The following is a 15851-nucleotide window of genomic DNA, read 5'->3' as shown; positions in this document are numbered from 1 at the left end:
TCATTAATGTCCTTCAGGGAAGGAGGCAGATATCTTTACCTGGTTTGACCTACTTGTGACTCCAATCCAACAGCAATATGGTTGACCTCTAACTGCCCTCTGGGCAATTAGGGATGGGTGATAAATGCTGGCCTAGCCAGTGATGCTCCACCCTGTGAATGAATCAAGTTGAAGACTGCGCTCCAATAGTAAGACAAATGGTTTTGTGACATAAATTTCGAGCTTATTTCTTTTTTGTTTTTTGCTGTTTAGTCGAATAATGAAGAGTAATTGGTAGGAGGAAATCTACCTGTTTTAAGTCTCACTCCAGGATCCAGATTTACTGTGCTCAATTGCAGATTAACAAACTCTGTTAACAAACAGGCCAGGATCTTCCCAGGTGTTCTCTGACCTGTATGAGTTTGTACAACACTCATGCATGTATGTGGCTTGCAGGAAACAGCATCTGTAAGTAATTCTCTCCACAGGAGTGAAATTGCCTTTTATGCTGAACTTAAAATGTCAACAATAAAGTGTATGGTTCTATTAAGTGACTAGCCACTGTGAAAATTAATTTTGCGCCTTTTATTTTGATGTTTATTTCTCTTTTATTTAACCAACAGATATAATCCTGAACTTTCGTACCACTTATGTCAGTCAGTCAGGTCAAGTGGTATACGATGCGCGATCCATCTGCATCCATTATGGAACCACATGGTTTTTTGTGGATCTAATAGCTGCATTGCCGTTTGATCTTCTTTATGCCTTTAACATCACTGTGGTAAGTGTGCACTTAGCATAATATCCCTGCTAACATTGTCAGTGCCAATCTGTTAACAAGCTTCGTGGATACACCGAATCCTAAAATGAGGAAGCAAAATCTTTCTGAATGGATAGACTTGATGCTCAGTTACATCTCCTTTTCTTCCAGTTTACATACCAGTGTAAGTTGACAGCACTCCCATCACTGAGTTAAGAGGTTATAGGTTCAGGGCTTGCATCAGGACCTGAGGACAAAAATTAAAGCTGATGCTCCAGGGAAGCACTAAGGGAGTGCTGCACTGCCTGAGGTACCAACTTTCAGATGAGATGTTGAACTATAACCTTGTGTGCTGTCTCTGTTTCAAAGAAGAGCAGGGAGACTTATCTCTGGAGTGCTCGCTGACATTTTTCCCTCAGTCAAAATCGCCAGATTAGTGTGGCTGCTAATCATATTGCTATTTGTTGAGGTTTACTGTTTGTAAATTGACCACCATACTTTCTATGTGACAACATTTTACAAAAGCCTTCCATTTGTTCTAAAGTGCTTTGGGATGCCAAGTGGTCATGAATGGCTCGATATAAATGCATATCATTTTTGTGAGTCTGCCTTCTACATATAACACTTTTCAGATATTTGCTCTTTTGGAGGGAAGATAGGACAGAAGAAAAGGAAACAGATGGCAGAAGTAAAGTAAAAGTGTTGTACAAATTTCCTGAGAGCAGACACTTGTGCAGTACAACATCAATGATTTTACAGCCCACACGTGTATAACTCAAAATGATGATTCACTTGCGAAATAGCAGGCAACAGTTACATCAGGCACTACTCCAGATTTCATATCAAGACAAGCATTGAGTTTTACCATTTTGCCACAAATATAGCAGTATTTGTGACTTCTATGTGTGTGAACATCACAATGCATTTTGAGCTGTAAGACCTCTATTTGGGTGTCCAGTGCTAATTGTGCCCAATAAAAAAATGATTTGATTACTAAGCTTCTATTAAAAATAAAAAAAAATGCGCTGTGGTGTTTCAAATTTCTTTAAGTCCATTGTAGAAAGCTAATTCATCTCTTTATTCAAATTTGAATTCATCTGATTCATTTGTACCTGTGGCAATTGATACCCAATTGGCTTTTTTCAGTAATTAGACACTCAAACTGACTGTTATGAATCCAAGATGTAATAATTAACAAATTTGTAATATAACAATTCCGTAGTGACTTACTCACAATTAGCAAAGAAGTCTGTGTTGTTTTGCAATGCCCTGCTGGGCTTGGGGCCTATTTAGCAAGTTGGTGTATTCTAACAGTAAGTATGAATAAACCAAAGATCTGCAAATGCTGGAGATTTGAAACAGAAACAAAAACTGCTGGAAAAAATCAGCATATCTGGCAGCATCTGTGGGAAGAAAGCAAAGTTAAAGGTTCAGATCTGCTCTCAAAACATTAACTCTGCTTTCTTCCCATAGATGCTGTCAGACCTGCTGATTTTCTCCAGCAATTTCTGATTTTGTTACAAAAAGAAAGGTGCTTTGTTTATCATTGGGTAAAATGGTATCAGTACCAAGTCAATTAATGCTAGAAATTCCTGTTATCAGTACAGCAGAATATCTACCAAAATGACTGAGACCAAGATTTTTCTTTTTTGAATGGAAACCTGCAACATCTTCATAAGTGTACTGACGCCGGCAGAATTTCCTGGGTCAGGGTAATGGCCATAATTTGAGTAGGCTCTTGGAGAATTCCTGTCTTTGCTGAGGAACCCAATGGACCTGAAGATAAAATGGGTACAGCAGGCCTTAAATTAGATAAATTGTGTTTGAAGATCACTTTGGCCTATATAATCGATCATCCACACAGGTTAAATGGCCATTTCATTTTTAATTCACGTTCTACCACCATTGCACTATTGGATGACTAGGACATACAAGTTTCCTCGTGTTCAGTCATTTGTAATCTGTTTTTTTTCTTTGCTTGAATTGTAACTCAATCTCTGAATCCTTCTGGGAAGGGTTGTTGTCCTTCCACTGGACTGAGCAACTCTCACCAAAGTCACCAACTGTGATGATGATGCATTCCCTCCACACTCTCCTTAACCTTTCCACCGCTATCTGCCCAAAAGTCCCATCCTCTGCCACTCAGTTCAGTTGGATAGCCATGGCTTGTTTTCACCTTGACCTATGTTGGATCAGAGCCAGAATATCTCCAGCAATAACATGCACGCAGTTGCTATGGCAATTCCTTGATCATCCATTCCCATCCTGCGACTGCCTCTCATCTCTTTGCCAGCTTTTGGTGACAGGGTCTGCAACAACTGAGTCAGTTTCTGCATGCATGCTGATGGCAGATAGTTGCCTCTTGGTCCCTCTGTATCATTAGACCATTTGTCTAATTTCCAGCATTGGATGGCTGTCATTTTCTCCAGCATTTCAGATTGTCAAAGAACTCTGATTGTTGTGGAAAAATGCTTGACCCTGAGCAGTGTTCCAGGTCAAAATAAATATTAGCTGCCAACCTAATTGTGAACTGTCAGCTAACTTGTTAGTCACAAGTACCACCTACTTACACCCGCCCACAGCCGATGCCAACTTTGCTCCGCCCACAGCCTCCACAGCCAGCAACCCCAGGGGACACAGCCACACTGAGCCCTGCCAAATCCTCACCATACCCCTAGACCTCCACTGACAGAGGATGAGCAGTCAGTCCTCAGCAAGGGGCTCACTTTTGTCCCCCTCCACCCACATCAATGAATACCAGTCACGTCTGGACATCGAGCAGTTTTTCTGTCGCCTCTGCCTCCCCCTCTCTGCCTATTTATTTCAGAATCTTCTCCCCATCCCTCTTTTCTGATGAAGGATCTAGGCCCAAAACGTCAGCTTTTGTGCTCCTAAGATGCTGCTTGGCCTGCTGTGTTCATCCAGCTCCACACTTTGTTATCTCGGATTCTCCAGCATCTGCAATTCCTATTATCCCTGGCCATTCCAGTACGGTTAGTACTGGAATCCTTATTCCTGTTTTTAGCACTACCAGACTTGATTACTTTCAATTGATTACTCTTGGATAGTGCGCTATCATCTAATAACCGTAGAATTTAGTTCACCTAAAACCTCTGCTGTTGATGTCATGTTCAACCGAAACTCATCACCCCTGCTCTTGATAAGATCATAAGATGCAGGAACCGGAGTAGACCATTCATCAGTTCTGCTCCACCAATCACTGATGTCACAGCTGATCTGATAATCCTCAAAATCCATTTTCCTGACTTTTCCCCATAAACTCTTATTCTCAATATTGATTACAAATCTCTGCCAAAACCCTTGTCACTATTCCCAGCCAATACTTCTTTAGTCCCGCATTCAGCATCTGTTTTACTTTGAAACTCTACAAAGCGTACTAGCATGTAAAATGTGCTGTATAAATGCAAACTATTCAATCGCTTTTTAGCTATACCTCTGGCATTTGTCTTATACTCCATTCTGTGTCTGCTTTCCTGTTAATTCAAGATCGTCCAAAAACCAAATTTGAAATAAGAATGTGTCTATTTGCTCCTGTATTTATTTTAAATTCTTAAATCATTGTTCTATGTTTGGGACGTTGTAGAACATTTTAGCCTACTTATTCTGGTTCCAATATGAAAATTATAGATTGTTGAAGTATAAAGCAAGCTAAATGATTTGTGGGCTAGGGTTCCATTATGCACACATAACTATTTCTGTTGGTAGTTTGTGGCGTGTAATAGTTGCCCCTTAGTCATCAGTGATTGTTTCCTGTACCTAACAGGAGTTCTGCAAGTTGTTTTACACTATTGCACTGTAGTAATTAGAATGAGATAGATCTTATTAACTATGGGATTGTTGATTGGGCTTGTTAACCTGGGCCAAACAGGGAGCTCTGGCTGACACATATAAAGAAGAGATTCAGAGTCTCCTCACTTCAGGGGCTGACTCTGAGCTGGCTGGCCACAGCCAGTGTACTGTGTGTATGTAAATAAAGGGTGACTTGGTGACGGGATACTGGCCTCTGTGCAGTTATTTCATACACATAACACTGTTCCCTGTGAATACATGCCTCACAAGTCCAGACAATTCCATCCTTTCTTCAAATGACTTCTGAAGTCACTGCTGCATCATGATATACATTACCATTTCATAATTGTGATACTACACAAACTACATTAAATCACCTCAAAAAGGTCAACTTCACATTCATTGTAGCTCTCTGATGGCTGGAAAATTGATTCCTTCCTTGCTGTTGTAAGAAAAGTTTAAATAACAGTTTTTGTCTAAATATTGTAATTCTGGGGAGGGGCCAAGATTACATACTGACTGTCTTGTATCCATTTAATATATGTTTTAAGCCAATTTATCCCACCTCGTACAAACTACTACTTCACCTGGTTTCCATTGGTTGAGTGGGAAGCTTGGGAATCGTTCCTTACCCTCCCTATATTCAGATGGGTTTGACTGTTTTGACATTCTAACCAAACAAGTTAGTGCCTTATCCAAGGTGGTGAAAACTCGGTAATCCTTCAGGTCTTTTAATACAAGTCCAAACACAAATGTTCCATCTCTGAACAGTGGCTTTTTACGGTCTCTTTGGGCTGTCTGGGAAAACGCAATTACTAAAGTTCGGCCAATTTTAACAGAAACTGAACTTTCCTCAGCTTTCAAAACTCTGATGGTGACTGAGTCAACCTTGAGATAAATTTAAGTCTTAATAAAGTAATCACTACCTGACTGTGGCTTGATGTTAGAATACTTCAGAATGGCTCACAAAAATGCACACATGGAGGACACCAACTTTTTGACATTACTTTCATCTTTGGACAATTTTCGAAACGGTTCAAAGTGCTGATCCCAGAACAAATTACAAAAGCACAAAGGTGAAAGTTTGCCAACTGTGATCAGATATATCCACAGAGGGTTTTTCATATGACCTCCTGCCCCAACCCCATTGCCCAACATGTCCATCTGCATTTGGGAAACAAATGGGCCTTTCACTATTCCATTGAAAGGTTGTTTACTCTCAATCAAAAACTGATTACAACCAATGCACCAAAATGTTCAGACAAAGAGAAGAAAAAACATTTTTATTTTCTATGCAGTTTCTTCCTGGACATTCAGAGCATTGTTACCAAGATTCACGTTCAATTTCCAAATGTCAATCCTGAATTGCATAACAAAAGTGAAAGAAGGAAACAGGTCCTCCTACAGCTATAGAAAGAATACAGCACAGTCATCAAGGGAATTTACCCACAAATATGTATTATGGAGAGCTCCAAGAAAGCTAAGGAAATCCCTATCTAACCCAATTTGCCTACAAACATGCACTGCATCAAAATTAAAACTCAGTAAAGCAGTGAATATGTGTGAAAAAGTCCTTTATTTTCAACTTGTTCACACTTTACAGTGGCCTGATCTTTTACAGTAAAAGAACAATGAAAAATGTTGTGAGATAGGTGTGAAAAAAAATGTTTTTCTACTTAGTGTGATCTTCAGATGAGTCCATTGTGTCATCAATGCAGTTGAGCATGCTTTTCTCATGTTTTGGTGTTACAGTGCAAAGTCCTGGAGCATCTCTAATTGTAGAGTTGGATGCCTTGGTGCTTAATACTGCTGTCTCACAGCAGCAGGGATCTGGGTTCAATTCCAGCCTTAGGAATCTCTCAGAGTGGAGTTTATATCTTCTCCCTGTATCTGCATGGGTTTGCTGCAGTTTCCTCCCACTGTCCAAAGATGAGCAGGTTAGATGGAGTGACCATGCTAAATTGCCCTGTAGTGTCCGGAGATATACAGACTTGCTGGATTAGCCAAGGTAAGTGTGGTGTTATAGGGTTAGGGCTAGTTCTGGATGCGATGCTCTTCCAAGCTGCAGTGAGACTCAGTGGTTTGAAGGGCCTCTTTATGCCATGTAGGGTTTCTATTGCTATGAGTATTATGACAGGGGAGCAGGCAGATATTCGCTGGATTCATCAGGGTCAGTGGCCTCCTTGGGATCCTCTGTAAAGAATGTACTGGATCTATGATATCTAAGATATTTGTTTCACTGTGCAGCATATGGTGTTGTCTACTTCAGCATATATTTCCAAGGTCAAATGGTGATTTGGCTAGAATTCTGTGATTTTGTGTCTGATATGGCTTAACCCTACTTGTCACATCAGATGAAAAGCTTTCATGAGTTCCAGTACCCTGGGCTTTCCAGTCCAGACTGGTGTCGATGGAACTTATAACTGTCTATGTTGCTGCCTCTGTGTGTTGGTGGTGGAGGGAGAGCATTCTGAATGTGATGGATTGGTGCCAACCAAGTGGACTGCTCTATCCTGGATATTGTTGAACTTCTGGACTGTTGTTGGAGTGGCAGTCACGCAAGCAAGTGGAGTGTATTCCATCACAATCCAGATTTGTGACTTAGAGATGGTGGATGGCCACTGGGGAGTCAGGAAGTGAATTACTCACAACCAAATTCTTGGCCTTTCTGACTTGTTCATGTAGTCACAATTTTTGTATATGGTTGCTCCAGGCTACTTTCTGGAATTTGAATTAATAAACACAAACCCTGTTTTTATTAATAACTTCTTCCCCCAAAGACTATTAAATTGTTGGAATAAATTGCCAGGTAGAATAGTAAAAAATGAGTGGCATTATGGCTCAGTGGTTAACACAGCTGCGTCACAGCAGAAAGGACCAGGGTTCAATCCCAGTTTTGGGTGACTGTTTGTACGAAGTTTGCATGTTCTCTCTGCGTCTGTGTGGACTTCCTCTCATTGCTCTGGTTTCCTCCCAAGGTCCAAAGATGTACAAGTTAGGTGTATTGGCCATGCTTAAAAGAAGTTGCACTGTAGTTTGCAAGGATGTGCAGGTTAGATGGGCTAGCCATGGTCCAACCCCATCTGTGGGTGCAAGGATGGGGTGGGGGTGGTGGGTCTGTGTCAGTGTAGACTTGATGGGCCAAATGGCCTCTTTCTGCAGTGTAGGAATTCTATGATAAAATTCAACATGCTGTGTTAAAACGATATTGGGATGAGACCTTCTTATTCTGTCATATTCCTGTGGCAGTTATTTCAGCAATTGCGACTGTACTCACTATTAGAAATGAACTAAAAAGAATTAAGTGGAAAAAAAGCAAGGGAACTGCAGGTGCTAGAAATCAAAAACAAAAACAGAAATTCCTGGAAAAACTCAGCAGGTCTGCCAGCAGCTGAGAAGAGAAATCAGAGTTAAAGTTTCAGGTCCAGTGACACTTCTTTTGAACTCTTCTTAAGAAGAGCCAGACCTGTTGAGTTTTTCAAGAAATAAAGTGAATTAGTTTGAAAACTGAAAAAGCTGCAGATGCTGTAAATCAGAAACAAAAACAAAGTTGCCAGGAAAGCTCAGCAGGTCTGGCAGCATCCGTGAAGGAAAAATCAGAGTTAACATTTCAGCTCTAGTGATCCTTTCTCGGAACGGAATTACTTTGAATTTTCTCCACTCTGCACAGACAGTGAGGTGTAGGGAACACGTGGCACTGAGGCAGATTAGGTTTAAGTGGCCTTGTGAACTAATTTACAGAATTCCAGAGTTAATTTTCAGGCCCTAAAAGACAACTATGGAGGGCTGTAGAAACCTACACTGGCCCTAAACCTCATCTATTCTTCCGTTACATTGATGACTGCATCGGCACCACCTCTTGCTCCCGAGAGGAGCTTGAACAGTTCATCCACTTCACCAACACCTTCCACCCCAACCTCAAGTTCACCTGGGCCATCTCCAACACATCCCTCACCTTCCTGGACCTCTCAGTCTCCATCTATTCCCAATTCCTCCACCTCCGCTGCATCTGCTCCCAGGATGAGGCATTCCACTCCCGCACATCCCAGATGTCCACGTTCTTCAAGGACCGCAACTTTCCCCCCACAGTGGTCGAGAACGCCCTTGACCGCGTCTCCTGCATTTCCGCAAACACATCCCTCACACCCTGCCCTCACCACAACCACCCCAAGAGGATCCTCCTCATTCTTACGTACCACCCCACCAACCTCCGGATACAAGCATCATCCTCCGACACTTCTGCCATCTACAATCTGATCCCACCACCCAAGCCATTTTTCCATCCCCACGCTTGTCTGCCTTCTGGAGAGACCACTCTCTCCGTGACTCCCTTCTCCACTCCACACTCCCCTCCAACCCCACCACACCTGGCACCTTCCCCTGCAACCGCAAGAAGTGCTACACTTGCCCTCACACCTCCTCCCTCACCCCCATCCCAGGCCGCAGGATGACTTTCCATATTAAAAAGTTGTTCACCTGCACATCTGCCAATGTGGTTTCTTGTATCCATTGTACCCGGTGTGGCTTCCTCTACATTGGGGAAACCAAGCGGAGGCTTGGGGACCGCTTTGCAGAACACCTCCACTTGGTTCGCAATAAACAACTGCACCTCCCAGTCGCGAACCATTTTAACTCCCCCTCCCATTCCTCAGACGACATGTCCATCACAGGCCTCCTGCAGTGCCACAATGATGCCGCCCGAAGGTCACAGGAACAGCAACTCATGTTCCACTTGGGAACCCTGCAGCCCAATGGTATCAATGTGGACTTCACAAGCTTCAAAATCTCCCCTCCCCCCACTGCATCCCAAAACCAGCCCAGCCTGTCTCCGCTTCCCTAACCTGTTCTTCATCTCACCCATCCCTTCCTCCCACCTCAAGCCACACCTCCATTCCCTACCTACTACCACATCCCGCCTCCTTGACCTGTCCGTCTTCCCTGGACTGACCTATCCCCTCCCTACCTCCCCACCTATACTCTCCTCTCCACCTATCTTCTTTTCTCTCCATCTTCGGTCCGCCTCCCCCTCTCTCCCTATTTATTCCAGTTCCCTCTCCCCATCCCCCTCTCTGATGAAGGGTCTAGGCCCGAAACGTCAGCTTTTGTGCTCCTGAGATGCTGCTTGGCCTGCTGTGTTCATCCAGCTACAGAACTTTGTTATCTTGTGTGAGTGGACATTGTTTTACTGGTTCTTATCTATTGTTGAGAATAAAAGCCTCAGATTGGCTGTGCCTGATTACTGAGACTTCATTCTTCACTGACATTTTACATGAAAGTTGGACACAGAACACAAATTGGTTGACACAACTTGCCCTAAGTGATTATTGAATAATTTGACATATCTGCCCACACGGACTTCTACTATATTACCAGACAGAACTTCCCAATATATTAACATAGATTATGGTTGTGCCACTTTTATAAATGCAGAAAAATAAGTTAATACCATTAATTTTCACGAATGCATTTTGCAAAGATACTATTCCTTGTTGCATTCAGTTATTCGTGTACTGGCAAAATTTACATTATAAAATGTTAGGGCTTTGCAGTTTGTACCATTGATTTTCTATCGTGTTTGTGAGGAGAAATAAATTATACGTTTTGTTTACATTTTAGGAAAACTATTTCATAAATGTTGGCAATAATACCTGATTTGAGTTCCATCTGTAGAAGCGTAAAGTAATTCTACAATGATTGGATCTGTCTTGATAGCACATTAAATCGATAAATTTCAGTTCTGAGGAAAGGCTATGCAACTCAAATAGACATGATGCAAAAATTGCAAATTGGAGAAAAATTGTTTTAACTCTCAAATCTCCCACAACATTGAATCAATTGACTGGTTTTGTTATGATCTGGGAGCTAAAGCTGCATGTAGTTATCGCACTGCAATCATTTCTGCTGAATTGGCTGGTATCAGATCAGGCAGGCTTTTGGACAATAACCCAAGAGTCAGAGACAGGGAAAGCTAGCAAGGTTCAAAAATATTTCACATACATTTAGACAATGGCAAGAACAAGCTTAAATTGATATCTTCCACAGTTGAGTCCACTAACCTTCAATGCCTGGGCTGCACATGAATGTTAAACATGATTGAAGTACTAGATAGTTGGCTCTTTCGAGATACAGTACCTCAGCAAGATTAGTATGTGAAAATTGAGCATGAAAAATTGCACATGTACATGTTTCTCTTAAAAAAAATCACAATGGGAACAAGTAAAGGTGAAACTCAGTTGAGGACAATACATGCAAGATTTTGTGCTGACTCAACGTTATTATTATTCACACTTTCCCTTGGTGTTTTTCCCTGTCTGAATAATGTTATGTAAGTATGAGGCCAAAAAAAATTTTTTACTTAAGAGCGTCCATCTCATTGAGAAGACTTCAGGCTAATTTATTCCCAACACCCTGTTCAGAAAGTTCTGCTCACATTTTGGTAGCTGTGAGAAATTTAGACAACTTAGACAACCAACCAATCTAAATTAAATAATCCACATCATTAAAAAATATTCCATGAATGAGATTAGAATCCTCAACTTTGTCAAAAACTAATCAGTTCTCCCAATACCCTACCTGTATTTCTTGTTTTGTTGAAACCTTGTAAGTAGTTTTGAGATTGTCTGCAAACAATCTTTACAAGGTGGTCCCTCCCACTACTTTGACTGGCAGAGATAATTATTATTGATGTTCTGATGGCATGGAATGATGTGTAGCAACGTGTTATACCCTATTTCCACCATGTCACAGAATCAATGTTGCCTTGATTTCTTAGATAAACAAATTCACTCGTGTTCTTGCAGTCTGTAACGAATAGGAATATGGTCAACTTCCTGAGGTCAAGGTGCTAACTGGACACCTTGGATTAAGTGAGTTTTGGGGCAAGCAGATTTATAAAAAGGAAGTATATTGTAACACAAGAAGTCCAACTCCTATTGGATTCAAAAATCCAATTCCTAAAAGTAAATTAATCTTCTTAATCATTCTTCCATAAAATTTTGAATGCTTTTGGCTTCACTATCTTGTCTTAACAACATTCCTCCCAATTACACTTTTAATTTGCTTTTCACTAATTATACCCTTAGATCCTCGTTGCCTACTTAAGTTTGAAAACAGAACAGTTAATGGAAAAATAAAAATATAAGTAACTCTGTGATGTTCCCTGTCATCAATGAATACCTGTGGCATTTGTGACTCAGGCTGCATTCTGTTCAAATTCTAAAGAAAGATGTCCTGTATGTGACACTTTTAACAAAATTGTAACCCTCTTTATAGAGAACCAGTCTATAATAAATCCAGAACAGTAGTTTCAGATACACAATGGCAATAGAACAGGCTGACCTATGGTTATGATTGGAAAAAAAGTGGTTGGCTGTAGCCAAGATATTGGCTTATTTGCTAATTGTTGCACTAGAAAGATGATTAATATTTTTGACAGAGCACAAAAGGACTTCTTCATTAAAACCACCGTATGACTTTGTTAAGAATCATGCACGAAGGAAATCTTCGCCCATCCCAATTGTTCTGTTTTGATGTATGCGTCAGGGACACACTCTTAGGCGTTTTAGTTATTGGTAGTTCATTTTGTGCCAGCTTAAATCTTGCCCTCACCAACAAAAAACAATTCAATGACATCAGAAAAACAACATGATAGTAATTGTTCTAACGTTTTTTTCCAGACCTCCCTGGTTCATTTGTTGAAGACCGTGCGTCTGTTGCGGTTGCTACGTTTATTACAAAAGCTGGATCGATACTCCCAGTACAGTGCTATGGTCCTCACACTTCTAATGTCAATGTTTGCACTGCTTGCTCACTGGATGGCCTGCATTTGGTATGTGATTGGCAGGAAGGAGATGGAAATGAATGATCCACACACATGGGACATTGGTAAGATTAGACAAATATTCTACTTACATCTGTATATCTTGGAATTTAACCAGTCCAAGTATTTGTACACTGGCAGATGAGGATCACCCACATTCAGAAACACTCTGGACGCATTTTTGTTTGAAAATGTCTTGAATATTGGCTCCAATTTAGTCGATTGCAGGAAGCTTAGATAATAATAGATAATTGATTTTGATGGATATTTCAGATCTGAGGATACTGTTTCATTTCGAAATCCATGAGCGCTACGCTGTGTTGGACAAAATGATGCTAAAATGAAGCTGCATGTAATCTTCAGTACCAACAGTTGCTGTATCTTCCTGAGGTCAATTAAAGGTTTTTATCAAGAGCCAATTGGCAATAAAATTGGCTGCCTTTACTTAGAAGAAAACTGTGACACAGACATTTTGTTCATGTGGCATCTGCCTTTGCACTGTTAGTGCTAAAGCCCAGATTCCCATATTGGTGTTAACTCAACATTGGTAACAACATATTTATATTGAACAGATTGCAATTATAGCAATTGGAAAATCTAGGCCCATATGACATTCTTATTTATTACCAAAGTGCCACTGAGTCAACACAACGGCACTCTGTGCCATTTTTTTTCAATTATTTATCTTGGTGGGTTTTGTTGTATTGCCAAGGGTTAATATTATGATTCTGGGAAAGCAGTAGAATGGTGATGATCCAACTGTCATATTGAACCTACTCAAAGACATAGCATAATATTGCCAAGTCTGTTAGCTAAGGTCTATCTCCTGCAGCACTCAAATTTCAAATTAGAGAAATAAAAATTTATTGGGCATAAAAGACAGAAGCAATAAATCAAGCCAAAGTGTTTCTTCTGACAACGATTGTCAATTGACATTTTATGCCGTATTGTGAAAAGCATCACATCACCTCTAACACTCTTAAAATTTCATTAAATTGAATCCAAAAAGTGAAATGTATTTGCTCAGCTGTAGCAACTCAACAGAAAATGTTGGCATTCTGGTTCCGAGATACTGGAGCAAGCTACACACAATAACTCTCACTGTTCAATTTTCTGAGTATCCTATATTTGTGCATGCTTTTGGAATAGATAATCTTCTCCCAACAGATAAATAGGCACAGCCCATGTGCAGTTATATGTAAAGAACACTCAATTTTTAAGAGAGTAACTGTTAATGGATGACAAATTTTCACACTAAATGTAGCCAATTAATTGTAGCCAACATTGTCTTTTTCAAGAAATATTTTTTGTGTTCATTGAAAACACCAAAGATCATTTGTTGGGCTGTTCCTAAGTGTCTTAAGGTATACTTGTTCATTGTTTTAATCAGTCACCCTCCAGAAGTCAAACATCACCTTTCCAAAGCCAGTAAGCCTCAGCTGGAATATCTGGAACCAGGAATTGCTATCTTAGGATAAGTAGGTCAACTGTATAGCACTTAGTTGAAGAGAAGGTTTCTTTCACTCAGAAGATAGTGGATGTTTGGAATTCTTGATCCTATCGGTGGGTACTGCACAAGTTAGACAATGCTAAAAAGAGAGTCAAAGCTTTTCAACTTGAACTTTTCAGAACTAAAAAACAAAGGAAACAACTTTAGAAAGGGAACAACAAATGATATAGCATGAGAAGACGGTGCTGATTGGTTTGACTATGGTTTGCATGGAGTTATAGCAAGAACTATCAACTGCCTTCGTTAACTGAGTAAATTCATCCAGACAAATCAATCTGACCAATGGACAAAGTTAACGTTTTCACTGGTGGCTGAGGTACCAGTCACCAGTTCTGAAGAAAGGTCACTGGACCTGAAATGTTGACTCTGCTTTCTCTCCACAGATGCTGCCAGACTCCTTGAGATTCTCCAACAATTTCTGTTGTTATTTCCAATCAAACAAGTTGTCTTGTCCCTGTTGATGTTGAGTTCCTTGAGTGTTGTTGGACTAGCACTCATTCAGGCTGTTCCATTACACTCATAACTTGATCCTTGTACCTGGTGGACAGGTACTGGGGGGTTAGGGCATGTGTTGCCCTTATTCTTATTAGGCAAGGGAAGCAAAAGTTATCAGGAATGGAAAGAAATATGAAACAGATCTTATTGACTGGCAGAACAGACTTGAGGGGCTGATTGATCTATTTCATTGTTGTAGCATTCCTCCCTAAGGGATATTAATTTGTTTTTTTGCATCAATTCACAATTTTAAATAACAGATATTTCAGGTTTCTATGATTTCTGTGTCAAAGAATGGAGCTGCACAAAGGTATGCAGCAGATACTGCAAATTTAATGTATTACAGATTGGCTCTAGGCCACTTTCATTGTAATCCAGATGTCATATCTAGCTTATACCATCATTCACCATCTCCAAGATTCACTAGTCCACTGCTTTCTTTGCAGTACTTGCCACCAAGTTTTACCCACAGTCCTCAAGATGTTAAAATCCTGATGCCTCCAGTTTCTCACTGTTAGACTAAAAGATTCAGACTAAAAATAATAGATTAATTTATTAATGAGTAGTACAGTTACACAGATGCAGCCAAAAGCAGCAGGGAACTATCTGAATTATAACATAAACTGCAAACCAGGGCAGGACTTATGCAGTTAATGGTAGGGTCCTGGGGAGTGTAGTCAAACAAAGAATCCTAAGGGTGCAGCTGTGCAGTTCCTTGAAAGTGGAGTCACAGGTAGGCAGGATGGTGAAGAAGGCATTTGGCATGCTTGCCATCATTGGTCAGGACATTGGGTTTCAGAGTTGAGATGTCATATTGTGGCCATACACTATATTGGTGAGGCCACTTTTAGAATACTGCATACAATTATGGTCACCCTTCTGGAGGCAGGATGTTAAACTTGAGAGGGTGCAGAAAAGATTTATAAGGATGTCGCTGGGACTGAAGGGTTTGAGTTATAAGGGAAGGCTGAATAAGCTGGGACATTTTTCCCTGGAAAGTCAGAGGCAGAGGGGTGATCTTACTGAGGTTTATACATCATGAAAGGGCATGGGTAGGGAGAATAGCCAAGGTCTTTTACCTAGAATGGGAAATTCAAAACTAGGGGAGATTGGTTGATGTTGAGAGTGGAAAGATTTAAAAAGAACCTGAGGGTTAACTTTTTCATGCAGAAGGTGGTGTATATATGGAATGAGCTGCCAGAGGAAGTGGAGGCTGGTACAATTACAAAAATTAAAATGCATCTGGATTGGTATATGAATAGGAAGGGTTTAGAGGGATTTAAGCCAAATGCTGGCAAATGGGACCATGTCAGATTGGGATGTCTCTTTGACCTGGACCGAAGGATCTGCTTCTGTGTTGTATGACTCTAAGTGTCTAAACTCTTTACAAACAATAAAGCACACACACACTTTGGAAAGCCAATTTGGTCATTTTTGACTCATTTTGCAACAGGCAGTCAAAGCAAGAAATATAAATC

At 40.6% G+C, this 15851-nt stretch overlaps 1 protein-coding gene across 2 annotated transcripts in view; it reads left to right on the top strand.

The window, feature by feature from the left end:
• The window catches only part of kcnh4b (potassium voltage-gated channel, subfamily H (eag-related), member 4b), a 185631-nt gene that overhangs the window by 98840 nt on the left and 70940 nt on the right, over positions 1 to 15851 (top strand). For both annotated transcript variants that reach the window (XM_048560266.1, XM_048560268.1), the window contains exons 6-7: positions 603 to 760; positions 12226 to 12433. In XM_048560266.1, the coding sequence (XP_048416223.1) occupies positions 603 to 760; positions 12226 to 12433 (366 nt within the window). The remainder of the gene's footprint in view (positions 1 to 602; positions 761 to 12225; positions 12434 to 15851) is intronic.

Source organism: Stegostoma tigrinum, chromosome 31 (genome assembly GCF_030684315.1).
Source record: "Stegostoma tigrinum isolate sSteTig4 chromosome 31, sSteTig4.hap1, whole genome shotgun sequence".
Lineage (NCBI taxonomy): Eukaryota > Metazoa > Chordata > Chondrichthyes > Orectolobiformes > Stegostomatidae > Stegostoma > Stegostoma tigrinum.
The sequence above is the reverse complement of the archived record's forward strand: the minus strand, read 5'-3'. Positions and strand labels throughout refer to the sequence as shown.